This window comes from Anabas testudineus, chromosome 22 (assembly GCF_900324465.2).
Source record: "Anabas testudineus chromosome 22, fAnaTes1.2, whole genome shotgun sequence".
NCBI lineage: Eukaryota > Metazoa > Chordata > Actinopteri > Anabantiformes > Anabantidae > Anabas > Anabas testudineus.
The window spans coordinates 10843220-10869648 of NC_046630.1; the positions used below are offsets into that span (position 1 = coordinate 10843220).

Consider the following 26429-nt stretch of genomic DNA (forward strand, 5'->3'; position numbering starts at 1 on the left):
AATCAGATTGATCCAAAACTCCACAATAATCATTTTAATGTCACAAGACAGAAAAGCAGTCAATTTGCAAATTTGTTTGCATTGGATCTTGAAAAATTGACAACATTGCTCATAATAGCTGCCCTGGCTGGGAGCTTGCAGGACCAGAATATAATCTAAATAAAACGCTATTATTGCACACAAACTAAAAGATGTATTTCACTGATGTTTACTTGTTCGTGTCTCCTGCTACAGAGACAAGACAGTGAGAGGTTTCAGCTTAACAGTACTTGACTCCTTCCTTCAGTGTCCAATGCTTTCCTAGCTGGGACAACCTTCTTTCTCTACATCATTTATGTGGATGGATTTCTACCCTTGTTTCAAGTTGATTATTATACCCAGACCAAGCACCAGCATCACCCCAACTCCCACCTCCATCAACCTGCGAAGCTGCTCGTCGCGCATGGCCTCCTCTTTCATCTTCAGCATCTCCTCTTGGCGCACTTTAATGTCTCTTTGTCTCTGCAGCTGCTCGTTGTAGTGGGACTTGTAAAACTTGTCGAAATCAAAGATGCCTCCCCGAATATCTTGGCCCACAACAGACCGCCTGCTCTCCTGTTGCCGTTTCGTGGTGCTGCCAGTGGCGTCCTTGGCGGAGGGTCTGGCTGTGGCTGTGAGGTCTGACTGACTCAACAGTCCCCGGTCATACTTCTTCCTCAGTGCTTTGCTTCCCAGCACCGTGTAGGCCTCGCTGATTTCCGAGAAGCGGGTGGTTGCCTCTTCACTTCCCGAGTTTCTGTCTGGGTGGTAGATAAAGGACTGCTTGTAGTAGGCTGTTTTTATCTGAGCTTGAGTGGCAGTAGCCGACACCTCCAGGATTTCATAATATCCTGTTTTGGTTTTGTAAAGAGGCTCCGATCTAGCTCCGTTGCCGCTGTAAGCTCTGATGGACAAAAACTGCCCTTGTCCCCAAAACAAGTTTGGACTGACCTGGAGGCCCTGGAGTCGAAGGGCAGAGCTGGAAGCAAACAGAGTCCGAGTTTGTTCAGAAAGTGGATTTGCTTTAGGCCCAAAATAACCGTGATAGTCAGCTACTTTGCCAGCAGTCATGTTTGGTGGAGGTCCTCTTGTGTAACTACCCTGACAAAGTCCCACAGTCGGTGTGTTCGCAGCATTTTCACCTCCACACAGGTGGACATTTTGAATGCCACGCACCAAAGACCCGACCGACAGACAGGAACCCCCTGCTGCAGCTTTACTCGCCTTCTTCTGACTTCCCAAGAAGTTGCCATTAGATATTTTATGTGCAAATCCGTAGGCTCCTGTTCCAAAACACAATCTGACCTCCGCCATATTTACAGGGAGCAGAAGAAGAAGAAAACTTGACTTCCGAACAGTTCAGGGAGCCTCATCTCACTGCAGCGCCCCCAGCGGCGAACACACAGAATACAAGTCAAACATCGCACCATGTGAAACCGATGGTAAAAACTGTAGTAGATGTTTGGCTCTATTTTGATTTACGACCATTACATTCGCAGATTATTATCAAAAATCTAATAATTACATAACTTTCTTAGTATTACTACTTTGTAATACACACTTTACTGGTAGTATATGTGTTTCCATTTAAAAAACAAATTGTTATGAAGGTTCATTTCATTTAAATATGAATTATGAAATGAATAATAAAAATACACAAATCCAAACAGACAGGTGTATGTGTGGCATAAATTAAATAACACAATTGGTTAGCTGTCAAGCACTGACACTTTAAGGAGCCCAATCTGAAAGATATTTACCAGGTTAGGTGGAAAAGAGAGACACGTTCTCTAACTTTGTTCTCTCTAAAATTTATTTTTTTATAATATGTTATCTGCCCAACAAGAATATTTTCTGCAGAATATCTACCATGTTTAAAAAAAAAAAGACAGCCACGATGTGAAGACTTTTATTGTGAAGAACGGAAATACGTCATCCCGGAAGTTAAATCTGTGCAGGCAGCTCCTACCTACAGAGCCACAATGTCCAAAACAGTAGTTTGGCCTAAAGTGATTTTATTTGGCGACTCCATTACACAGGTAAGCTGCTGCGTTGAAAATCCGCTTTAAAGAGTGTAGTATTCTGCATTTGTCTGCATTACTCACTTAGTTTGCTAGTTAGTTAGCATGTGCTGCTAGCTTTCTAGCACAAGTTTAGAATTAACACTCTTGTTTCTTGCAGTTTTCGTTTCAAGCTAATGGTTGGGGTGCAGAAATAGCTAACAAGCTTGCAAGGTGAGCACCTCCTTATATATTTGTTTTTGTGATTTTTAATATAACTTTTTGTCCTCATTGACCCTACGTTTTTATGTTGCCTGCAGAAAGTGTGATGTTGTAAACAGGGGACTTTCTGGATACAACTCCAGATGGGCCAAGATAGTTCTTCCTCGCCTCATCACCAGTCAAAACCCAGCAGACAGTAATATAGCTGCTGTCACAGTCTTCTTTGGAGCCAACGACTGTGCACTGGAAGGTACCGTTTCACTGACAGACCTGCTCTTTACTAGTGCTGTGCATTTCTCTGAAGTCAGTCTCAACCAATCTTGTCTTCTTTGGCTCAAATGTTTCCGGGGCTACTTTTGCGTTATCTCTGGTCCACAGCGACTTATTCTGATAGTATAGTCCGTATGATGCAGTTGATCTCCGCTGGTTGTGGAGCTGTGGCAAGATCTGGCTATAACTCCACAGTTATTCATGTCGTTTTTAACCATCATCAGCTGTTCAGTCAGCCTCTGCAGTGCAGAATATATATAGGCTCCGTTAACTAACTGTGTCCTGGCTGTGACTAGTGTTTGTTTTATAGGAAGTGCATGGTTCAGCGTGTTTGGAGCTTGACTCAAACTAGGAATAAAGATCAGAATATCTCGACTTCTGCTGTTTAGATTTTGAATATTCTTATCATAACGTCCTGCATATTGACTTTATCCATAAAGAATATAATTACTTCACATTCTATCAATAATTTCTATGTTTTGTTTTGTTTTTTTTTTTTTTTTTGCTTTCTTTCATCTGATCAGATAAAAACCCTCAACAGCACGTCCCTCTGCAGGAGTATTCAGAAAACCTGAAGGAGATCAGCAGGCTTCTCGCTTCAGCTGGAGTGTCAGAAGACAAAGTTATCTTCGTCACCCCTCCACCTCTTCATGAGCCATCCTGGGAGAAGGAGTGCATCCTCAAAGGTAACATATTAATATTTTTTCTATTGTTATTTTATTGTCACAGATATTTTTAGATTGCGGACTTACAACAGCCTCTTTGTCATGTCTCCTCCAGGATGTCCTCTTAATCGTCACAATTCAGTAGCAGGGCAGTATGCTCAGGCGTGTGTCCAGGCTGCTGGTCAGTGTGGCACAGAAGTGTTGGACCTCTGGACACTCATGCAGAAAGATGGACAGGTGAGGACCAGTAATTGTTGCTGTTTCTTTGTGACAGCAGCTTAAAGAAAGTTTATTTTCAATTTCAGGTATCTGAATTAACAAATGACTCGAAAATAACAAGATGCTTTTAAATGACCATATTTACATGGTTATTTTATGTCTGTTTAGCAGCTGAGAAATAATTGTTTCTGTAGAGCAAAAATTTTAATACTTCAGTTCCTGAAATAATCTATCAAGAAATAACCTCTGTTTCATATAATACATGAAATTTCTTTTTAACTAAAAGAATTCACATCAGTGGTTTGGGTCACCAAAATTATGTATAATTTATTAATGTATCATTTAATAAAAATGATTTTATTCTCTGCTGGACAGGACTATACCATCTACCTTTCTGATGGGCTACATCTCTCAGAGAAAGGAAACCAGTTTGTGGCCCAGCACCTGTGGGGGCTGTTAGAAAGACGCGTGGCCGACCTGCCGTTCATCCTGCCCTATTGGGGAGATGTGGATGCCAAGAGCCCTGAGAGCAGCCTGCTCTGTTACAACTGAAGAAGAGGTTGGTGGATATTTGTTAAGGGGGGATTTCTACAAGATACAGCTGATCCTGCTAGGCTTGGCATTCTGTAAAGATCAAGACACTGGACTGCATTAATCATATGAAACAAAAATCAACTGTGATTTGTGTTTGCCAGTACTGCATTTCAAATGTTTTAATGCACAATAAAGATTTTTATTTTGATTTGTGTACATAATGCAAGCGAAAAACTACAAAAGGAACATTATATGCATTGAAACATTAAAAATATACACATCAGAGTACAGGACGCAGATCAGCTGCTTCTTCACAGATTACATCCATCCTGCAATGTTAATGTTAGTCTGTTTTTGTTTTGACCTACCAGTTAAATACATATTTTACAAGTTTATTATGTAACAGCCAACAGTGGTGAGACAACAAGACAGCATTTAAAAAGGGAGAGGTGCATAACCTACAGTGGTACAAAGAAAGAAAATCAAGTAGAAATTCAACATTTGTACACCTCAGACAGGTTCTTTTAAAATTAAATTCATGTTCATTTACTGGGAATGTTCCCGTCTTTCTCCGAGTCTCGAACAGTTAGGCACAAAAATCAGGAAAGGCACCATGTTATAATAACGTCACGCAAGTTTCAGATAATATAATCTCTCACTTCGAATTGGACATAAAGTGTAATACTGAACAGTATTAAAACTTGAAGTACAAAAGGGACAAAATATACAAGCCTGTAGTATTTAAATAAATGACCGATGACACACCAAAGTACAACACTAAATTCAGATCTCCAGTGATGTGAAAAATACTTCAAGTGCAGCTGTGACAGAGATTTCAGTTCAGTGTCCACCTTGTTGACATGACACTGACATGTTTAATGGTTAATAGGAAAATAACCACTGCCACAATAATAATGAATGAATAATAAACATCTTTCACTTGTTAATAATGTTAGCAAAGCAAACATCAAGTTGCATTGCTTTGGTACTTAGTTTAGTAGAAAAGTACTTTGTTCACAAGAATTTCATGAGGAAATTATAATGCTGAGGATGTTAAAATGATTTTTCTTTTAAACTTATGGTCCACACGGCACCGTGGGATAAAAATCAGATAAAGCCTTGGGAAAAATATCCAAACCCCATTTCCAGAGTTAATGCTTTTCTTGAAATGAGGTGTGTAATCAGTGTTTATCTACTGTTCTTGAAAACACCTGCATAATCAAAACCCATTCAGCTACTGGGTTATGACTCAATAATCCTAATCTACAATATGTTTTGGGAACTGCTCTACAGTACACTTACTTCCACAGACAGTCTCAGATCTCCCAGCGTTGCCTAAAAGACTGCATTGGGTGATGATGAACAGCAAATCTAACCAACAAACATCTTTGAGCTATGAGAATAGCATGTTCCCTAAAACATATCACATATAGGTTAGTGCTCTCAAACAAAGTACTGGCCATTTGCTCTCAGCATTCTGTCTCTTTACTCTCAATGCAGTCCTGCCTCTTGAGGCGCCGCCGGTCCTTGGTTGGTGGGTTCTTTTCTGTCAGATCCTCGTAGGAGGATTTCGTAACCGACGAGCAGGCTCCTGCGGTTGTGAAATCGTCCGACAGGCCTTCCTCTCCCAGGTGAGAGTCGCTGCTGGGATCCTCCTGGATGGTGGCCATCCGCAACCCCCCTGCGCTGTCCGGGGTGAGGCCGTAGCTCGGACCGGGGGCCAGGGTACTGCTGCTGGCCACGGGAGGGGCCCCGACCTGGCTCAGCTGCTGATGCTGCAGGGGCTGGCAGGAGGGCACGGTCCGGCCGCCGGAGGAGGAGGGAGGTTGAGGCGGCTTGACGATGCGCACGGATGCTGACTCGAGGTTGCTCAGCATTTCTTGACTCTAAAGAACAAAAATAATAACATGTGAGACAGACGAACATCAATAGTTGTCTCTGACTGAGGTGAGATCAATCCCCTTTTTACTACATTCTGTTAAAATCAGACAGCCAGATATTTCTCCTAAACTCTACAATATAATATACAAATAAAACAGGTTTATCATCACTTTCATGTTATTTCAATGGTATTATTGAGATTCTCTTTAGATATCTGCTATCTATTCATTATTATCCCCAATACTCCCAGTAAAAGAGAGAATGAGTAAAATAAACCTTTCTCACAGTGCACATTTGAGCTGTCAAACAGGTGTACTAGTGGCTACAGTCCATTTAGAGTCATGAGGGCCCTGATACCATTCATGCTTGCTGAGTAAGAGGGCTTACAAGAAGATCTAGTGGAACTGTCATTAGTTGATCTTGTGCTTTTCCTGTTATTAAAAGTCAATCTATGTGCTGTGAGAAAAGTCTATAGAGGAATGCTGCCTCAGTCTTCCCATGTTCCCAATCAAACCTAAGAGAACATAACACAGTGCAGACAGTCATTACAAAAGAAAAAGAATGGATAAAAAGTAAAAGAAACAATCACCTAAAGGACATTACCGTCTTCTTGCTGTGGCTGAACAGCAGCAGATGCAAACTTAAAATGTTGACACACACCTCATCTGATTTCACAAAAGACAACAAGTGCGACCTGTTCTGTCCTCTTTCTGTTTGAATACTCCTAAAATGCAATCTTGCTTTCTTGAGGTAATTTCTGATCAGATAATGACTCAGTAAAGATAACATCTGGGCAGAGGAACACACTTTTCAGTCACGTTAAACATCTAGTTTAACTTTGAGCCCCTCTCACTTGATCTCTCATATGAAAGACAGGTGAGTTTCAGGTTTGGAAATGTTTAGCTAGATCAGTGATTACATCAAGGAGTAAGCAACTGCAGGAGTATCACAAACGTGGGCCAATGACCATGCATCATCATGGACTCCATGGCAACGCATTGAAACACCAAGCCACGGCACACGCACTCACCTATGGCGGGAGCTCTACTACAAACTTCCACCATCTGCTGCAGTTCCAATGAGAATGGAAAGGGCCAAGGCAAAGAGTGATGGACAGGTCATTTGCAGCTTGAACCCAGCTTTGACAGTGAGGCCCCTACTAATAGATAACCTGAGACTAGTTCATACCATTTAAACCCTGAGCCAATGAAGAACCAGAATTATCAGGACTGTCTTGGGAATATTAGGCAGAACATGAATGTTTTGCAGTAGCACATAAAGGATGTCAAAGAAATAATTGATGTATAGAAAAAACTCTTAAAGTTATAACCTATCAGCAGGATTTATACTATACTAAATTTTAATGGTGGTCTTTTACCATTAATTTTAATGGTAAAAGATCACGCAGAAACCTAAAAGTTAATTTGCTTTTTTTTTTATGCAAACACTTTGACCTGAACAATCAACCCCCATGCCTCCTTATCCAATCCTTGCTAAATAGGTCAGTTAAAATAGCAACATGGAATTGAATTAGTTTGGTTATTGTGGCAACAATTTTAGTGCACACAATGACAAGTGATCATAGGAGAGGGAACTTACATTTGGAGGGTAGCAAATGGACTTTGTGTTCTCCTCATACTGTTGGTCAAGTCTTTTGTCCTACAAAAAAGAAACAAACAGGGTCACTTCACACCATACAAGAATTAGGTTCCCTAGTTCAACTACAGAATCTAGAAAGAGGGGTTCATGACACACAAAGACACTGGAAACTAGTGTCAAGTGATGTACAAATGTTTCTTACCACACAGTGAACCAAGATACTAAGAGGAATCCAGAAGACGAGGGAAAACACCAAGACGGAGCCCACTATGTTATCAGCCAGGAACTTTCCTAATGAAGTGGGGTAAAAATAGAGCAGACAGAAACAGATGACCTGTGTTTACCCTTCACTGTGTTGTAATAGACAAACAATATAGACTAAATTTAAAAGTTTAATGCTTCGCGTTTACATGTTTGTTAAAAGTTGAAAGCGGCCTGAAGTAACTGACTTACCAAAAGTGTTAATGTCCAGCTTGTCGATAAAATCCCACAACCTCTCAATCACATCTTGTACTTGCTTCATGCACTTTCCCTGTTTTAACAAGAGAAAACTGAAATGCTCCAAGCACGCAAATAAAGCAATTTGGGTGACTAAACTCATTGTAATATACAAATAATTTTGCAAGCTCTTTCTGTGCTAATATCTAAAATGAGTAAAATAAACATGATGCAAATAAGGTAGGGGCAGCTGGAACCACGTATGTGGAATGAAAAAATACAAAGGGTTTGGTGACTCACGTTCTCGTCACAAAAGCCTACAGTGCAGGGTTTTCCTTTGCGAAGTAAAAGGAAATTACCACTGCTCTGAATAAAGGGAGAGCATTTGCCATCTTTTCCCCTGCAGCATACTTTACAGGAGTTATCAGTCTCTGGAAGCAGGAGAGAAAATCATTTAGTTACACATCAGTTTGTTTCCCAGAACAGTGATTAAAAGATGGATTCAAACTGGACAGATTCATGCAGATACTGTCAAGATTAAACAGAGCAACATGTTAGCTCATCGCATGTCAACGTAATTAGATTGTTTTCAACAAGGCACTGCCATATGGAGGAACCTATCTAATCTAAACTTTCCAGGCATTAAAAAAGCTTTTTTCTTTAAAAATATTATATTTTAACTATTTCTGGAGTCTGTTTGCTACTACTGTTGTTTGTTAGCTCAAACAGCTGGGACTCATGATGTTAATCACACAATCCATCCAGCTTTTACCAGTTTGATGTCTTGCAAAATTATCCCTGATTCTGTAACAAATTACTATTACAGGTTCTTACCATTGCAGGCACAAGACTGAAGCTGCTGCATGGCCTCACAGAAAGGGTGACACTCTCCTTTCCGACATCGGCCATTGTCGACACACACAGTGTTGTCTTCTGCGTTTACAGGAGGTGGGCATTCACTGCTGTTTCCTATGATGTAAAGGGAAGGTTAAGATAATTTTTTTAATTTGTCATTTAAAAAGCTGCCCAAGATCACTGCAAATAGCCTCCTAGTGTTTGCTGCAGTTTTCATATTTAACCAGCAGATGGCGATCACCTCTGCAGAAAGATGTGCCTTTGCAGGTAGCATTAATGGGTTCCTGGCACCGTGTTCCTGCCTTCTCAAACTTGCAGTCCTTACAGCAAGGACTGTTTCTGTCACTGTGGAGAGAAATTGGATCGGATCATGTGAATCTATGTGACTCAAACGTTTTCTAATATCTTAATGATGACTGTGTTTTAATTTTGTCTTTGAGCCCTCATACCTGCACTCTGAACCACTTTTGAATTTGCAGTCAGATGAACAGCATGGGTCGTCATTGAGGTGGAGTAGCCCAGGGTCACACTCCTCCCCTTCCTCCACTCTGGAGTTCCCACATACCTTACTGTTTCTCTCCTTGAAGCACAAAGGAGCCTTCTGACGTAACGTCTTTTCTATAGAGGTCTTGCTGCAGCTTGAGAAACGCTGTGGGAGAGAATGGGCATTACATAGGTTAGAAGTTAACTAGGAGCAGATCCTCTTTGTTTCTATCTGCAAAGTGTCTTTGGATCACAGTGAGCTCAGATATACAGATAAATGAATAGTTTCATAGCCTTTGTGTGTTTATTTTTCCATTCATGCATAAGAGTTTGTTTTAACCCTTGCAGATAACTTGACATGCAGAAAAAGTCATCAGATAAAAATCTGTATTTCTACTTTTACGCTGCAGCAAAAATGCCCTGCATATTAGCTGGTGAGCGCAATTGCTCAGGAGGCACAGTACATTTACTGTTTGTCATTATATTTCACAAGAACAACTATGACTCACTAGGCTGTGTAGGAACAGCTCATTTAGAAACATTTGCACTTCATAACATTAACTCAGTGTATCTTAACTGATAGAATAGTTTGTTATATATTTTGCAGTTAGGAGACAGTTACCCTTCTGTTGTTTGTTTCAATTAGCATTTTTGACGTGTTTGTACCTTGTTGTTGACGTGGTCTCCACTCACAGCAATGGGATACATGACAAACTTCCCTCCTTGGTCATCACTGGGAGCACAAAAAGGGATGTTGTCAGGATCATGCTCTGCTCCAAAGTTATGGCCCAACTCATGAGTGGTCACTAAATCCGCCTCCTGATGGGACAAAAACACACCAGATTTACTCATAAAACATATTGTTTACAACTGGATAAATTAAAAACACATGCCCCAAATTCTATTCAGCAACAAATTCAGCACTGTCTATAGACTCTGTTGGTGTTAAAAAATATTGCTTGGTTAACTAATAACAAATGAGCACATTGTAATAATAATACCACTAATTTCACTGATGAGTGTACAAAATATGCAATTACAGCAAAGACAGTACAGATTCAGTATCACCCAATGACTTCCCCCGGTGCAGATTAATGCTTTGAAACTTTACTGTAAACTGTTCAGTAGAGCAAGCCGCACACTGATACTTGAGGTGTCAAAATGCAACAGGGTTTACATAATTACTCATAACACCCACATGAAAAGGTGTGTGAGCTGCACAACATAGCATGTTGCACAACATTCTGGAAGAAAAACAGTACACGCATAATTAGTTTTTCTAAGATGATGATTGAAGATAAAACAGACCTTTGTGAGGATTGTTTTGCCATAGTTCTTGGTGCTTGTCAAGCCTGTGTTGAGGTAACTGGGCTTCCTGATAGACTGAGATGGATAGTAGGCTAAAAAACACACACACAAACTGAGTTAGGTGACTTTGTAAAATAGTTCACTGATTTGGTAACATGGTTTTTCAAGAAATGGCCATATTGCCACAAAGGTATGTGTCCTTACGTTTTGGGCAGAGGCCACCGAGGGCATTAGGTTTGGAAGGGGCAACGTAGGCCAGCCCCAGTGTGCCCTCATCGAAATCCTGGTAGGTGAACAGGTGGGCAAGACACACTGTGGAGGCGTTGTCAGCTATGTCTGAGCTGAATTGCTGAGAGATACAAAAACTATTAACTACCAACTTGTCAAAATGAGATTTATTGATGTGTAAAAATAAAAAAAACATAAGTGAAGAACATTAACATTCTCAAAAACATCCTCTATCGGTCTCTCTCTCCTACCTCTAAAAGTTTCTTCACATCCCAGACCTCTTTTCCTTTCACAGGGCTGTTCTCCATGTTATAATGAACCCAGCCATTCTTAGCTTGGTCTGAGGGAGGCTTTGTAGGCTCCTTGTTGATAATGATCTGAGAATAGTGACCAAAGGCATCATTAATGATAAATTCCTCTTGTGTAATTACAAAACAATACTCTTTTAAGTGTTGGGCAAAACTTGGCTGATTATGAATGGTATCTTTATATAATGTGTGGTACCTGTTCTGAAATCTGAACAGATTTCAGGATGCAGAAAGCACAAACAAATAATACATCTCAAATAATTTATTAATTATAAATTATAGTGAACTGCAACCTAGGTTGCTGGAAATGCCCTAATCTCAGACCTATGGTTATTGTATTTTAAATTTCATTTACTTTATTGGTGTTAAAAGTGGCACCATTTCTTTTGGACATTCAAAGTAAAGAAGAAGATTGCACAATAACTCAAGTAGCTAAATTAATGCATATCTTCTCAGTGAGAAAACCCGAGACTTGCACTATAACAGTGTCTCCATTCATTCCCAAAGCCTGTGGAACAAATTGAATTACCCCACGAGAAAAATACAAAAGCTTTCAGTTCCTCAAAAAAAACGCTGCTCTCAAACTCACTGAGGGACTGCATTATTCTCAGCCTCACTTCCAGTAAGGACACTATATGAAACAAAGCTATCATGTAATCTGATGCTGAGGTGCCATAAATTGGTCAAAGTCAAATTTTGATGTGCACACACCTGACGGATTTGGACGCCGTAACCTTTCAACTCATCAGCCCAGGTTGTGTTCCTATAAATGTCATCAACTCGATCAATCAACTCAATCTGAAGTGAGAAAAGAAAAATATAGATAGTTAGATAATTAGTATTAACAAAATGCTGATTATAAAAAAAATGTGTTAATTTTTTGTAAAACCTATTTCTCCTTCTATTCTCTTTAATTTAGTACCCTTTGGGTGCAAGTTTAACCTTTACATGCTGAATTCTTCCTCTGTTACTGAACTTAGTTTTTTATGTAGGAGCATAAAATAATATCAGACCAGATAATTAAGAGTGATGCTCTCTTGTCCACGGCCCATGTGTTTAAAGAAGCGGTAATCTGCAACCAGCAGCAATGGGCAAGTATTCTTCTTGGGGTCAAGGGACTGTCTCTTCTCTCTGTGGTGGTACTCTACAAGACAAAATTCATAGGAAATGCATATTCATGCATATCAGTCAAGGGTAAGTTTTCTTAAAGGCAGATACATCAAGAAGTTAAACAATGAGGCCACGCTCTACTATCCCACTGTTAATTGCCCTCATTTTTATATTTAGCAACTTGTCTTTTTTTTTTGTTTGCCTGTGAACTGATTAAGCTCTGCGTCAATTTTTCCAAGTCACAATTAAACCACAGTTACTTTAAAGTAGTGACCTGAGTGCTTAATAAACATTCAAACATTGTGACTGCTATATGTGGCAGCAAGTAGAAATGAAAACCAATTTCACATACAGATTCTACAATGTTGTTAGGTTTACCCATCTAATTTGAGCAGTGGGTCTGTGATCGTCACCATCACCTCAGGTCTTCACCACCTGTCATTTTGAGTTATACTTTGTTTCTTAGGGAAGAAAAGTTGAATTTCACTGAAATAGGCTGTTATTTATGATACACATTGGAAAATGCTATTAAAACATTTGGGAGAAAGGCCTTCAACTTCATACATCATAAATGATGTGAAGAATAAGAGAAAAGCACAACAGGAAAACATCCCATTTGCGCATTACATCACACTATATACAGTACTTGGCTCAACACTGTTCACAAGTGTGGGTGTGTGATGATCTGGCTTCCACAGCCACTCGGAGTCATCTCACTGGGCAGCAGAACCTCCATGAATTTTAATGCCTCCTCCGTAAGAACCTTCACCTCAACTCATGTCTCTGAGTGCTTTTAACCAAGATCCAGTGTGAGCTGTCTTAAATATCTCCTCTGATATGTCATCACCATTATATGCTATGTATATTCTACATTTTCAAAGCGGCACAAAAAATATCAAAAGTCATTCGGTTTTTACATAATACCCACTTGTTTTGTGTGCATAAGATCGGCTCGGCTGTACGGATAAAAAGGCTTTTATTAAAGTGACTGTTACAGAATGTAACACCCACCTCCTTTGTCTCACTACTACAGCCTCCTCCTTTCTCTCCACCTTAAACCTTTGCTATCCTCCTACTGTTTTTTTTTTTTTAATCTAGTCTTTACCATCCACAAAAAAATAGCACAGAGCCTAGTCTGCACCAGGGCTGTGATCTACAAACCTTATATATTCCATCTTTCTTTAAGACATTTCCAATAGAGCACAACTCACCCTGTTCCTGCTGCACCCTCTTGACAGTCTGTGGAAGTAGGTTCTCTGCCTCTGCATGGATATAACCGCAAACTTTTGGAGATACAATGCGACTCAGATTCTTGATGTCATCAGAGCGATAAACCAGCAACCTGCCATCAGTTGGGGAGTCCATGAACCTCCACAAGGGCTGGATAGCCAGAATAAAAGTGTGTAAGCCCGGGTTCAGAGCAGGGTTATGAGAATGAGAACGTTATTAGCTGCATTTATTAATGTTTTACCCAGTGCCCGTACCTGTATATTCAATAAGGATAATATCTGTATCCATTATTTAGGCCTCAAAGTTCATAGCAGAATGTTTTTCATACAATCTATGACTAAATCACAAAAACACTGACTAAATCTTGACTAAAATAAATGACTAAAATGTCACTGAAAAGGAAAGGACAATGACTAAAACTAAACAGAAAACTCCTGTCAAATAGCTGTAAACCATTTTCTATGTACTAGTCATCATATTTGTAATACAGAAAAGTAGTAGAAAAAGTAGATAAAAGCTACTACACACTGAAAACACTATTGCATTGCATCCAATTATTTTTTCTGGAAGTATTCTATGAACGAATGCAATTTTGTTACCTCTACATTGTACTCTGCTTCATTAGTTAGAATGTGAGCAGAGAAATCATCTCCATCTATATGTGCCTGTACACGTGAATTCTCCTCTCCTGCAAACACAAAACAAGCAAGGATAAAATCATTAAAAGACTTGACCCATAAAAAGTAAATATCATAATCAATTAAGTAAAAGCATGTACAGATACATCAGTGTGCTATCACAAGTCAGTATTACCCAAATTAGGCAACATCATCACCACCCCTATGTTATAATTACTGCTGACACAAGTTATTTGAGCACAACTTCTCAAATTTAACATGCAACATGTTGCATCGAGTTAAGGTCTTTAAAGTGCAAATCTTTGACAAACCTTGCTTTATTTGCACAAACTAACAATTTAGAAAAATGCAGGTTCTGGGATATTTCAATATTTTTTAAAACATTTTATTCCATCCACTCACCAACAACATGTCCAGTGAAATAGTTCTGAAGTTGAACATCATAGTTCTCCTCCGTCCCATGTTTATCAACAAACACAGCCTTGAAGTTGTCAGAGAAAAGGTCTGTGTTGGTGGTCAGGTAAAGCTTGAAATTCCTGGAGGTGAAAATAAAAGATAAAATAATTATCATAATGTCTGCATTTACTTAAACAAGCTAACCTGACAGCTATTAGTAGTGTGAACAGTTATACTACATTTAGTGTTGGGTGTTATCTAGTGCTGTAAACAACAACAACAATTAAAGAAAATACTCAATTTGAATGCACCTTTTGGTTTAAAGACAAAGACTAAAAGCAAAGTTTGTGTACAGGACAGTTGAGTAAAAATAATAAATGCCCTTTTGTGTCACATATACATCTGTCAGTATTTAGTAGAGATAATAAAGGACGTTGATTAGTGGTCATATGGCAATCAAATCATATTCTACTTATAAATTAAATGCCTTATCTGCAACCTTCACAGCTGTACTGTCCCTTTGAGGTAGACTTGTATCGGACGTGAGGGCGCTGCTGTACCTGTGCAGGGCTCTGAAGCTCACCAGACGCTCCAGGTGGGACTGGGTGTGGACGTCCCTCTTCCTTACAGAATGTAGCTGAAAGCCTGACAATGGCAACACCTCAAAATCTGACAGCATGGAGTTTAAAAAATCTGGAGGACACAGAGAGGCGACAACAGACACGACTTTATAAAAGTGCCGTTTGTTCATCCCAAAATAAGTTGGCAACTTGCTTCCTGCTCGCCATGACCTCAGGGTTTAACGGGTGATAAAACAAGTAACGCTAGCGGTTTGTTATCACAATAACGCGGAATCCCAAATAACACACATGAAATCAATTTACGATTTACAGTTTATGCTTATAATTGCAAACACGGTTAAACTGGCGTTTCACGTTACCTTAGCGCTAACGTTAGCTTGGGCTAGCTCGTTAAGCTACTCACCGAACTCCGGGTTTTCTTCGTGATTCTCCTCTGTAGAAACTCTTGACTTAATGGCACCATTGACCAAACAAAAGGCCACAAACACAATTAACAGTATGGTCTTCATTTTCAGGCAGCTCAGTCAGCTATTTGAGTCATTATCACAAGTTTGTCCGTTTGTCTGGACCGTTAACGTTAGCGGAGCAACCCGGAAATGGTCCGAGTGGAAAACATCCGCTTTTAGCTTTACGTTACTGGGAGTTACTAATGTATGACAAGAAAATATATAGTACACTGTTAAAGACTGCACCCTTTGTAATAATAATACAATAATAATACATACATTATTACAACAAAATATAAATACTTATACTTTCAAATAAGTACATATTTGGACTAAACATATAGGATGTATTTCCCTTTTCTTTTTCCACTAAGTATGTTAGTATTGATTACAATACTGTATTTTTACACTTAAGTAAGATTTATTGTTTGTAATTAAGCATTTTTAAACTGTAGTTGTATCCAGAAAGGCTTCTTGAAGCGTTACACGCATCTATTTATTGATGTCAGTGGAAGTAATCAAATACTCGTGGTAAAAGTGGTATTTCCAACAAATAAAAGTAAAATTCCTGCTTGCAGCCTCACTTAAGTAGGCAAAATGTTCTTGAAATAACAAACATTTGCATGTAAGAGAACTGCTCCTGTCTGATTATTTTATTACCATTATTTTCAAACAGTTAATATGCAAGATGATTTTTAATGTTGCAACTCATAGAGGTCAATCAGCACTTTATTTACTGTGTGTCAATCAAAATGTATGTAAAATTATAATGTGTAAATGAATTTCTAACAAAATAAATATTAAAAACTAAAGTATCTATGAACATTTAGTTCAGTCTTTAACAGTACAGTGCATTTTATTTTAAAAGGTCTATTTTGTATTTCCATTTAAATCTAAAGTGGAGTAAAACTAAAACGTGCATCTCTCTGGAATGTAGTGAGCCAATAGAATGAATTAAATTAACAGTTGTAAATGCACTTAGATACTACTTATTAAATAAAATTTATACATTCTTGTTATATCTATTTTACTTTGAAATGTTCCCTTTCATACATAGATGGTGCATTGTAGATACATACACACACACACACACACACACACATAAAAAAAATTAATATGCAAGTAAAATGATTAAAAAACAATTATGACTTGGTTTATAAAATGTTTTATTTATGTTGAACATAGCTGATACATAGGGATTCAAACAGTTCCACAAGGCATTTGGGGACTACAATTGAATGAATAGTAAAACAACAGTGGTCCAAATCTCTAATGACAATCACTGGACAGACTAACAATTCACCCTGTTGTAGGATGTGTACAAACCTGCATTGGAAATTTCTTGACACTTGGACTTGTGTGTGTGTTACAGCGATTGTTCCCATTCCAGTGTAATATCTCAAGAGACATGCATGACAGAGTTGTCTTTTTTCCCCACATTAAAAAAGTCCCTGCATTTGGTCAGACAAACAAGCCCCATTTCACCCCCAAACAGACATGCTTCAGTGAAAGAGTGGCATCATTACTGGGGCGGAAAGTGAGGGTTTGACAGATGGTCACTACTTGGCTGTATTATAATATTTACTGCCAGCTTTTAAAGTGTACTGGCTTTCCCTGCAGTATGAAAATTATGTTTGAAGCCGGACTTCAACTGCTATAACTGTACCACATAAATGTAGAGACAAGACACACTACTGTGTGTGTGGGTGGGGAGGGGGTAGTTTTATAGTTACAGTCATTTATCAATGGAAAAATCACTTCCTCAAGGTGATAGAATTTAGGCTTTAAGTTGTTCAATGATAGGACTTCAATTTCTCTGCCACTAAACTGAGCTAGGAGTCTGATACCATTGTAAAGCTAATACTTTTCTACAGCTGAAACTGCACAAATGGGAAGGCCAAGACAAACACAAACCAAAGGAATGGAGGGCTTCTCTTTTCACCAGTTGTCCAAATCTGCATTGTGAAGCAAGTTATTCTTTAATTTATTTCCTTACACAACTCTTTTCAGCAATGGGTTTCATTGGTAGAATGTTTGAGTGGAGAAATAAGTAATGAAGGATGTGTAAAAAGTTTTTTTCCCTTTTGTTGTTTTTGGAGATGACCCAACACTGAGGACTTGTTTAATTTAGCTGTCGTTTTCTCCAGCATCTCCTCCTTCTCCAGCCTCACACTCATCACCAGCATTGTCTGATGTCCATAACTGAGGAGAGAAAACATTTGTTTTAAATGCAGTAGAATACAGTGAAATAACTAGATTAAGTCACTCGTTATGAATTTGTATGAATCTTGATCGAGACATGTTCAAACATCATGTGGTATGAGATTATTTGAAGCATACGGATACTTGATAACAGGCATTCAGGCAACAATTCTTACGACTTTTTCACGGTATAGTATTATTTTTGTGATGGTTGTGTGAAAGCAGAACACTTACTGTCAGGTTGTCTCTGAGGAGCTGCATGATAAGAGTGCTGTCTTTGTAAGAGTCCTCATTTAGATGGTCCAGCTCTGCAATAGCATCATCGAATGCCTGTAAAACAACAAGACAAGCATTAACACTTTGAACATGTTGCAAACATCTAGGGGTAAGTGACAAACTTTGGTGAAAAAAAGAAAAAGAAAACAAAAAAAACAAACAAAAAAAACCTCTGCAGACCTTTTTGGCCAATTCGCAGGCTTTGTCTGGGGAGTTGAGGATCTCATAGAAGAAGACAGAGAAGTTAAGAGCCAAGCCCAAGCGGATAGGATGTGTGGGGTCCATCTCAGTCTTGCTGATGTCAAATGCTTCCTGGTATGCTTGCTGTGAGTTTTCAATGGTCTCTGCAAAAAGGGAAAGAAATCAGACAACTTCAGTCAATTTCTGGTAATATTTTTTGAAGTTTGTTCTGACCAAATGTTTTTAAATGAATTATTGAGTTTCAGAAGTTTCACAAGCACATTCAATGCACTATGAGGAGAGTGGTATGAATCTGCAAAATCATTAAAATCTGAGTGAGATTATCCTCCATAATGTGTAAAAAAGACTGGTAATAATAGATCGTTTTAAACAATTCCGAACAAAAGCTAAAACCAACCAATATTTCATCAGACCAAAAAGTATTATCAACGTAGCCAAAGCCTGACATCCTATCCCTCTGTGCCACATATGTGAACGAGGACACTGAAGTCTATTTTGAATATGCTTACTAAAACAACAGATGGGAATACAAAAGATGGAAATAGTTCCCAATACGCTTTTCATACAAGCCAGATGTTTAAGAAAATAGTTTAACCTTTCTCGAAATTGAAATTTTTTTTTTACCATTGTTATTCTATTTACATCTACAATAGGAACCAGTAGGCTTGTGGCTAAGTTATTGAAAACCATGACACACCGTCACAGCTTTTCTTAGAAGAATTTAGCCAGGAGCAATAATTTACACAAAAACATTAATCTTTTACCATTTTACTTATCTTAAAAAAAGATAATGTGACATGTAACATACTAAATACACTAAATACGCTACACTTTAATATTAGAAGAACATTGAATAGGGAAATCGTGAAGAAATTATGCAATTATACAATTTCCCTATGGGAAAGTTACTCTCGGTTATCTACCCAGCACTCCCATTGTGGTCTCCCATCAGATGACTCGACCATGACACATGAAAATGATGTTTCCAGCTCTAAGCCCTATCACAAAATCTGGCTGATTTTATTTAGGGCCCAGATTTGAGTGCAACTTACATACATATATTAAAAAAAAGAAATGAATAAAAATTAAATAATAATAAAAAACATGCTAAAGATCCCCCCCCCCCGACATAATGCAAACAAAAGAGAAGCAAAGTAGCAAATTAAACAATAACTGAAAACTTGAAATGCTGATGTTTTTTATAAAACGTAAAGGTAAAGGTAAACTCACTTGATTTGTCATCCCCAGTGGCAACTTCAGCAAGGTATCTATAATAGTCCCCCTTCATCTTTAGATAGAAGACTTTGCTCTCAGCATTTGTGGAGTTTCCAATTAAATAATTATCCAGCAGTTTCTGTGAAGACAAAAAACATCAGATATCAATTTAATTAGATGCACATAAGAAATACTGAACATTAAAACTCTTTAGGACAGTCGACTCAACCACAACTACATGTTGACAGGTCTGTCACCAAAACGGGAGTCTCATTATATTTACAGAGCAGTCTGTAATTGTGCCAAGTTGGGCAGAAATTATGGTGAGAACAAACCACGCACAATCACACTGCATGTTACACCATAAAAAAAAAAGCCTGGTTTCACATATGAGTGTTCTCTCCACCAGAGAGCACTACTCCCTTTGCTTTCAGTAGCTGCCCAGCTCCATTATTAATGAGTACAGCTCTGCTATATTCAGAGTCAAGCACATGTGTCATTTGTAAGAAATGTTTTGCTGTGTGTCAGTTTCAAGTCTCTTGAAATTGTCCACAATGAGGCCAGGCCTCTAGTGTGTCCCTAGCTGTCTCCTGTCCCAGATTTCACACCCTTTTCTAAGAGCACTCTGTTCTCCTCAGTACTGTATTGAGATTGATGTATCAGTGCTGACAACGGCCTTATTGCTGATTTTAACCAACTTTACTGAAATATAACCAAGATTATTATACTAGTACAGTCTAGTGAACAACAAATAGTGTTGTAATCTCAATGATTACATAACATTACGGAGCTCAAAAAAGAGCCATGCTTGTAGCATATACATATACATAAAAAAAAAAAACAAACACAGTTCCATCTCTGTCTAGTCAATATAGTGGAGAAATTAGATCAAAGACAGCACCTAGAGCAGGATTTTAGCCTAGATGTTCAATGATGTGTTTACTACTGCAGAAGCGCTACCTTCAGTTTTTACATCTTGATCCTAATGAGAAACTATACAGCAGAACTGTCAGACTTATTTTTACAACCTTAGATTAGATTAGAAGTCTTAACAAAATGTAACAAAAACCCAATAAATGTACAGTGCAGCTTTAAGGGATCATCTCTAAAAGACTAAAAAAACTGTACTCTAAAAACTACAATTTGTTGTCTTAATTGCAAAACGAGTCAAACATTGAAAATGGTGTCTCTAATGGTGGTAAATTATAGAACAAATCACATCCATTAACTGATTTACAAAGCAGATTAACCATTTCACTCAGAATGTTTTCCCAACAGCTCAACCCTAATGACACTCATGATATATGTAATACTTAGTTCACAGTGGATAAAAATCCTCTTTATTTTCACTTATCTAAATTCTGAATAAATACATAAAAACTTATAATACTGGAAGAAAGCTGCCCTAATCTGAGCCAAACCCACCCCAACAGCCACTACCCAGTCATTTACTGACACAAAGATTGGCTCAAAAATGAAACATGCGCATTTCTCAAGTGCTCAGCATTCCTCGTTCAATGCATGCTCTGCACAATAGACAAGATGGTGAGTAGTCTCGTTCTCAAAGCTTTCACTCACCAAAGCTCAAAAGACAAGATAGTGTCCTGGATAAAAGTCTAACTGGTTGTGTGTACATCTTTAAACGTCTAGCATGATCTGATAGATACTTTCCAAGCATGGATGAATCCCCCATTATTAATTCAATCAGCAACACCACAATTAGCTACTGGGCTTTTAGCTATTGGGTTATGGTCTTGTTTACTTTTCTTTGCAAATGTGATAATCAGAATGGCACAAGAATTAAATTTGCTAGTGTTGTGTCCCACCACTAGAATACATTTGTACACTGGAAATCCAATTGAGAGAACGTGATTCATCATTTATTTGTTCTAAAGCTTCAAATGTCAATATACAGTCCTGTTCTGCAAACTTTCAACATGACATGAAAAGATGACATGCTTTCAGCTGAGATCCATATAGTCTCAGACTACTAAGCAGGAAATGGCACTGGAACCCACAAGCAGCTTGTCTATTGTGGTCCCTGCTCTTCTGCCTTTGTGGGTGCGAAACTAACCTGTCAGGCTACTGCAGACAAGTTAAGGCATGAGGACAGACACACCCTCATCCTCATCTGCTGACAAACTCTAAGTCAACACTCACTAGCACAGATACTGAAAGCTAATTCACAACCATGCAGTGAAAATTCTTAGGAACACACATAGAATAATGGTGGAAAATGAATGGCCCCTGCAGATTTGCAGTGCATTTTTAAAGACATCAGCTCATGGAAATGTTCTCGATCTTACAGCTAAGCTTTTACCCAGATCTTTTCTAATCCATTATTGAAGCAGGCTAGAAATAATGTAAAACCCCACTATTTGCTGTTGCATTAAACAAAAGGTAAAAGCAACACCATCAGCATTCCAGTAAAGCTTGGCCTTGAAAAGTGGAAAATAATATTTGAGAATTAATGTACTTGTAATAGCAAGCACATTCTTATTGGTCATTTTTAGTGATCAGGACAAACTAGGCTTTAGGGCGAGTATGAGTCATTTATGCATGTAAATTCTTGCACTTGGCTAACCACATTATGTCTCTAAGTGCCAGATGGGACTGCATGAATACTGAACGTAGCAGAACTTTACAGACCACAGAATATAGCATATCTTTCCTGTGTGTAGCCCGACTTCTCTCTCCACCCATTCAGACACACCTTGTTGGTGTAGTCACTGTGACCTCTTGTCAGTTCACACCCTCACAAGGTTTCAAGCCTATTGTTCTAAATGCAGATTCCCAAAAGGCAGGAACAGTGGGAGGACTACATAATGCTTCCTTGTCCTCTCCGGCTTTAGGAGCCATATTTATGTAACAGATGAGCTCAAAGAAAACAAGGAAGATGCCATTTGACACACATTATTATTATTCACCTTTCTTTTGCATTTTGTGTGCCAAAAAATGAGCATTAAAGACTCAATGCAGATAATGTCAACAATTATGTTCAATAAAGCTTAACAAATAATTCACTTCATATTTTTAATGTAAGTTAACCTTAAATAGCTAGGTTACAATAGACATTACCTAGAAATGATGCAATCACAATTCAATTTAAGTCATCGCCGATTAAAGGAGTTTTAATTCAATAAAATTCAACCAGCTGTGAACCAACACAGCTCTGATTTTAGTATTTTGACTACTTTGGTCTCCATCTCTCACTGTATTAATGCTGCAGACTTAAAATGTGATACTTTACCAAAACGTTGTTGCAGATCTCTTGCAGCTCTTTCTCCACCTTTTCCCGATACTCCTTGACCATCTGCTGCTTCTTCTCGCACCCTTCGGTCTTCAGTCCGATGCTGGACATCACCCTCCATGCGGACCGCCTCGCCCCAACCACGTTCTTGTAGGCGACGGACAGCAGGTTCCTCTCCTCGTTTGACAGCTCGCCTCCCTTCTCTGTAACTTCCTTCATGCAGTCTGCCATGTCGTCGTAGCGCTCAGCCTGCTCCGCAAGCTTGGCCTTCTGAATAAGATCCGTTCTATCCATAGTTTTTATATTTTAGAAATCCGAGGGGTATATGACAGTCAAGAACTGCTGAGTTAAATAGCTGCAGCAAGGGATCGACGGTGGTAGTCCCCACAGTAACGTTACAAGCTGCGAAAGAGAGTGGATACAATAAGTGGGTGTTGAAACGGAGGGCAAACCATCCGTCAGGTCATCACGACATTAGGTATTATTAGCTGGACAGTGCTACAACAGCAGTAATTAAAATAACGCTACGTCGAGCGGAAGAAAATCCAGACACATTTACCTTTAGTTACAAAATTACCAGCCCGTTTTGATTAAAACAAACGTACACGATTTATAATAAATCAGTGTACAACAACATCTCAACAAACTGCTTCAAAGCTAAGCTTGGCTGCGACCATCGGAAGCAGAGATCTGCTGACAAGCCCCATTTCGCAAGGCAACCCGCCACAAAGCTGTCTGGAGCAGCTAGCTAGCATTGGCTACATCGGCCACTCCTTTCAATAAAAAAAATATCATATTAGCATTACTAGTTAAAAACACTACACTAACCACACATTTTCTGTTTAGAAATCAACCATCGTTCATACATGTAAATAAAAAGAATAAAATAGTCGTTTCTGACCTACAGAGGTCCAAATTTCCTCCACAAATTGATCCGATTTCAGCGATTGAACAGAAAGGCAAAGAACGGTAGCAGCAGCGACAATCTAACTGAGCGTGCTGAAAGTGGGCGGTCCAAGTGAACGTACACTGTCCAATAGTAAATTGTAATTTCGCTCGATCGACAGGAAAGTTTGTCGGTGTAAACCAGTAGTTGTTTAGCGCGGGGGAAAGAGGCGGGCCTTTAAAGATAGTTTGACAGACCGGAACGCTGCAGCGACTTGGGCCACGGGGTTTCCTCCAATTAGAGCAAGGGATGAAGACGTCATCGCATTGCCATGGCGATGCTCATCCAATCACTGCCTCCTTTCACACGATGTGGGCGCTGGAGGCGGGTGTGGCACTTACTCCTTAGTCATACACTCACATGTGTTAATTTCATTTTGTAAGTTTTACCCAGCGGTATTTTATACTTTTCTATTAATTACATTCACGTACCATCATGTCTCTATAATTGGTTTACCTTTGTGCGACAATCCCCCACTTTTGTCCAACAACTGTTAAACAAAACATGAAAACTGGGTGACATGTTCCCTCATCAGCATGAAACACACTGTAGATTATTTTAAGACAACCCACATAGACCATCTCCCACTTGTTTGAGTAATATTTGCTTAACACAGTGCCTGACATTTTCAGGGCATTGTTTGCCTGTTTCAGACAAATGAAATTACATTATATTAGATTTAGATTTGGATTTAGTTATTTGGCAGATGCTTTTATCTTAAAACTGAATATGTCCCTTATCTGGTTTTAAAAGCAGAGTGTTTAGTCAGAAGAATTTGACTAGCACACAGCGGATTTGTTGCCTTTGAGGCAACACTTATGATGTTAAGACTGAAATATTCTCCATTTGACCTATACCATGATGTGGGACAACGACATTAATAACATTTTTTAGCTGCAGAATGATTGGCCCTTCTCATCCTCTCATCCTTGTTTTGATGCATGCATTTATTGCCACACACACGTGTGCAGGGGAGGATCTTTCTGTAAGGTCAGCAAGAGGACATTTTCTGTGGCCCCTGCTTCATAGTCTGTCCATTCAGTTGTCTCATCTTCCTTTCCACTCCTTGCAATACTTCATCCAGTGAGTCAAGTCCCCTTTGCAAAGAGTTACCTGTCTGGTTTTAGACAGGTTGATGTTGTTGGTTTCTTTTTTCCACCCCTGTATATTTTATTCTAGCTTAATTATTTCATATCATATTTCTTGACCTCTGTCCATCCAAGCAGGGATCACTTTCTACTCGGGAATGTCCCCAACCCTAGACAGCTGAAATTCTACCTGAAACCTTTTGTCAATAGGTGAGCAGACATGCACTCACTTGCACACGTTCATATACAGTACTAGTATTAGTCTTTGAATGGATACGGTTGACAATATATATGATCCCATATGGGATCTTGTGAAATCACTAAAGGAGCACCAGTTTAGTTACAAAAAAACTTAAAGTGCTCAAAAACCACACTTGAGCAAACTCAATCTGCTGATGCAGATCACATGATATGATCAGAAATGCCAATTCAGCTACTAAATGGACCAGGAGATTGCTGTGTTTTGTCAACTCCTTTTTCTAACAAGCCACAAAATGGCAAGACACTAAAACGTCTGCAAATCCATATCTTGATTTTCAACTGTGTCACAGAGCTATGTTATATGTTATATTTTATGTTCTTTAGAATATCCTTTTGGAAAGACTTCTCACTCTGACCTCTGTGCTTGCTTGACTCCCTCTTCGCTTTACCTCTCAGTCACACCAGTCACAGAAGAAGGCAGAATGACGAGCCTCTGAGGTCATGAAAAGGCATGAGCTTACACAATGTGCGAAAACCCAGAGGGTGTAGTTTATCCGAGGCATGTCTTGCTCTTGTTAGTTCCTTTGCCACTTTAGATCAGCAGTGGACATGCGGGTCATGCACGGCATGTTTCATGTGTCAGTAACCTACAGTTGTTATCTTAATGGTCAAGCGACATCATTGAGAATATACATACATGAAATGTATTTAACATGCAGTAGGACAGTTAAAGTTTTCTTCCTGCTGTATACTATACTACCACATGCTAGTATCACAGCCTAATAATTCTCCCATATTCTGTGTGCTTAGTGACGCAGATGTGTTATTTACCCTTCACAACAACTGTCCAGCTTTGATCAAAAACTTAGCTGGAAGAGGCCAAACAGTCAGTCAGGATTAGTGCACAATAACCACTCACACGGACTGTTAAGGAGAAAGTAATAGAAGAAAAAACATTAGTTAGTCATTTACGTTTTGACTCCTTTCTTCTTCATGGTTGACTGCAGACTTGCTCTCACACTGACTCCCCGCTGATGAAGCCAGCTGTCTGATATGGTCTGGAGATTTGTTGGCAGTGAGTGTTCACAAGTGATTTAAGGAAAATGTCTCGTTGAATCACAGAGAAATCTAAGTCACTTTACACTAAGTCACTTTTTTACTACATCTACTGGCATTAAAAGATTCAGATGAATTCAAACAAATTTGACTATTTTTCAAAGGTGAAACCATATTTATTCTATTTTCACATGGTCGCTTTAGATTTTTGCTCTGCTTTTGTTCTCCAAAGTTTAAACACTAAAAAACACACAAACCTCTTCTTCAAACATGGGCTAGTAGTTCAATTTTGAATTTGAAATCATTCATTTGTGCCATACACAGCCTATAATTCCCACTACAAAAGTTCGACAAGTGGTTCAAAATGGCTCTAATTCTAGTCCAAAAATGCAAAAATCATATTTAATGTCTGGTGTAGAAAACATTTTAATAATGCAATAATAATTCTACATTGTGATGAAATAGTTTCCGGCCTTGTGGTCATGAATTTGTTACTAAATGATGGGTGAGGGAAACCACTTAATCACTCTAATCCCAACATGATTTGAAAATTGTCCGTCAGACA

The 26429-nt window shown here is 38.8% G+C and overlaps 4 protein-coding genes across 5 annotated transcripts; 1 reads left to right on the forward strand and 3 right to left on the reverse strand.

Moving 5' to 3' along the window:
• Nucleotides 1-19: 19 nt before the first annotated feature.
• On the reverse strand, nucleotides 20-1360 carry LOC113148661 (dnaJ homolog subfamily C member 30, mitochondrial). Its single transcript, XM_026340430.1, has one exon. It carries the CDS (start codon nucleotides 1330-1332, stop codon nucleotides 349-351), a length of 984 nt encoding a protein of 327 aa, XP_026196215.1. The 5' UTR covers nucleotides 1333-1360; the 3' UTR covers nucleotides 20-348.
• Nucleotides 1361-1957: 597 nt separating this feature from the next.
• iah1 (isoamyl acetate hydrolyzing esterase 1 (putative)) lies at nucleotides 1958-4136 on the forward strand. Its single transcript, XM_026339774.1, has 6 exons — nucleotides 1958-2057; nucleotides 2200-2252; nucleotides 2339-2490; nucleotides 3035-3196; nucleotides 3291-3412; nucleotides 3770-4136. Exons 1-6 carry the CDS (start codon nucleotides 2001-2003, stop codon nucleotides 3944-3946), a joined length of 723 nt encoding a protein of 240 aa, XP_026195559.1. The 5' UTR covers nucleotides 1958-2000; the 3' UTR covers nucleotides 3947-4136.
• adam17a (ADAM metallopeptidase domain 17a) lies at nucleotides 4092-15598 on the reverse strand. Its single transcript, XM_026339773.1, has 19 exons — nucleotides 15387-15598; nucleotides 14963-15095; nucleotides 14409-14542; nucleotides 13968-14056; nucleotides 13350-13518; nucleotides 12042-12172; nucleotides 11740-11826; nucleotides 10972-11097; nucleotides 10697-10841; nucleotides 10493-10584; nucleotides 9851-10003; nucleotides 9151-9350; nucleotides 8943-9046; nucleotides 8681-8815; nucleotides 8147-8277; nucleotides 7862-7940; nucleotides 7611-7699; nucleotides 7409-7468; nucleotides 4092-5814 (listed from the first exon to the last, which is right to left on the reverse strand). Exons 1-19 carry the CDS (start codon nucleotides 15490-15492, stop codon nucleotides 5398-5400), a joined length of 2580 nt encoding a protein of 859 aa, XP_026195558.1. The 5' UTR covers nucleotides 15493-15598; the 3' UTR covers nucleotides 4092-5397.
• A 980-nt stretch (nucleotides 15599-16578) lies between these two features.
• Nucleotides 16579-23601, reverse strand: LOC113148259 (14-3-3 protein beta/alpha-1). Of its 2 annotated transcripts, none has more exons than XM_026339888.1 (6): nucleotides 23475-23601; nucleotides 22574-22975; nucleotides 19339-19462; nucleotides 18088-18251; nucleotides 17866-17961; nucleotides 16579-17631 (listed from the first exon to the last, which is right to left on the reverse strand). In XM_026339888.1, exons 2-6 carry the CDS (start codon nucleotides 22865-22867, stop codon nucleotides 17557-17559), a joined length of 753 nt encoding a protein of 250 aa, XP_026195673.1. In that variant the 5' UTR covers nucleotides 22868-22975; nucleotides 23475-23601; the 3' UTR covers nucleotides 16579-17556. The 2 variants fall into 2 exon arrangements, with proteins under 2 accessions (XP_026195673.1, XP_026195674.1); XM_026339889.1 differs by having other exon boundaries at nucleotides 23479-23574.
• Between the last annotated feature and the right edge of the window lie 2828 nt (nucleotides 23602-26429).

Bases quoted from the DNA above. Each gene is read 5' to 3' on its own strand.
- LOC113148661 (XM_026340430.1), bottom strand. From the start codon at position 1,332: ATGGCGGAGGTCAGATTGTGTTTTGGAACAGGAGCCTACGGATTTGCA.
- iah1 (XM_026339774.1), top strand. From the start codon at position 2,001: ATGTCCAAAACAGTAGTTTGGCCTAAAGTGATTTTATTTGGCGACTCC. The intron at 2,253-2,338 runs GTGAGCACCTCC...TGTTGCCTGCAG, and splicing joins ATAGCTAACAAGCTTGCAAG to AAAGTGTGATGTTGTAAACA. The intron at 3,413-3,769 runs GTGAGGACCAGT...TCTGCTGGACAG, and splicing joins TCATGCAGAAAGATGGACAG to GACTATACCATCTACCTTTC.
- adam17a (XM_026339773.1), bottom strand. From the start codon at position 15,492: ATGAAGACCATACTGTTAATTGTGTTTGTGGCCTTTTGTTTGGTCAAT. The intron at 9,047-9,150 runs GTATGAGGGCTC...TTCTCTCCACAG, and splicing joins AAAAGTGGTTCAGAGTGCAG to TGACAGAAACAGTCCTTGCT. The intron at 7,941-8,146 runs GTGAGTCACCAA...TTGTTAAAACAG, and splicing joins TAGGCTTTTGTGACGAGAAC to GGAAAGTGCATGAAGCAAGT.
- LOC113148259 (XM_026339888.1), bottom strand. From the start codon at position 22,867: ATGGATAGAACGGATCTTATTCAGAAGGCCAAGCTTGCGGAGCAGGCT. The intron at 17,962-18,087 runs GTCTGCAGAGGT...GTTGTTTTACAG, and splicing joins CCTGCGAATTGGCCAAAAAG to GCATTCGATGATGCTATTGC. The intron at 17,632-17,865 runs GTAAGTGTTCTG...TTCTCTCCTCAG, and splicing joins TCCTCAGAGACAACCTGACA to TTATGGACATCAGACAATGC.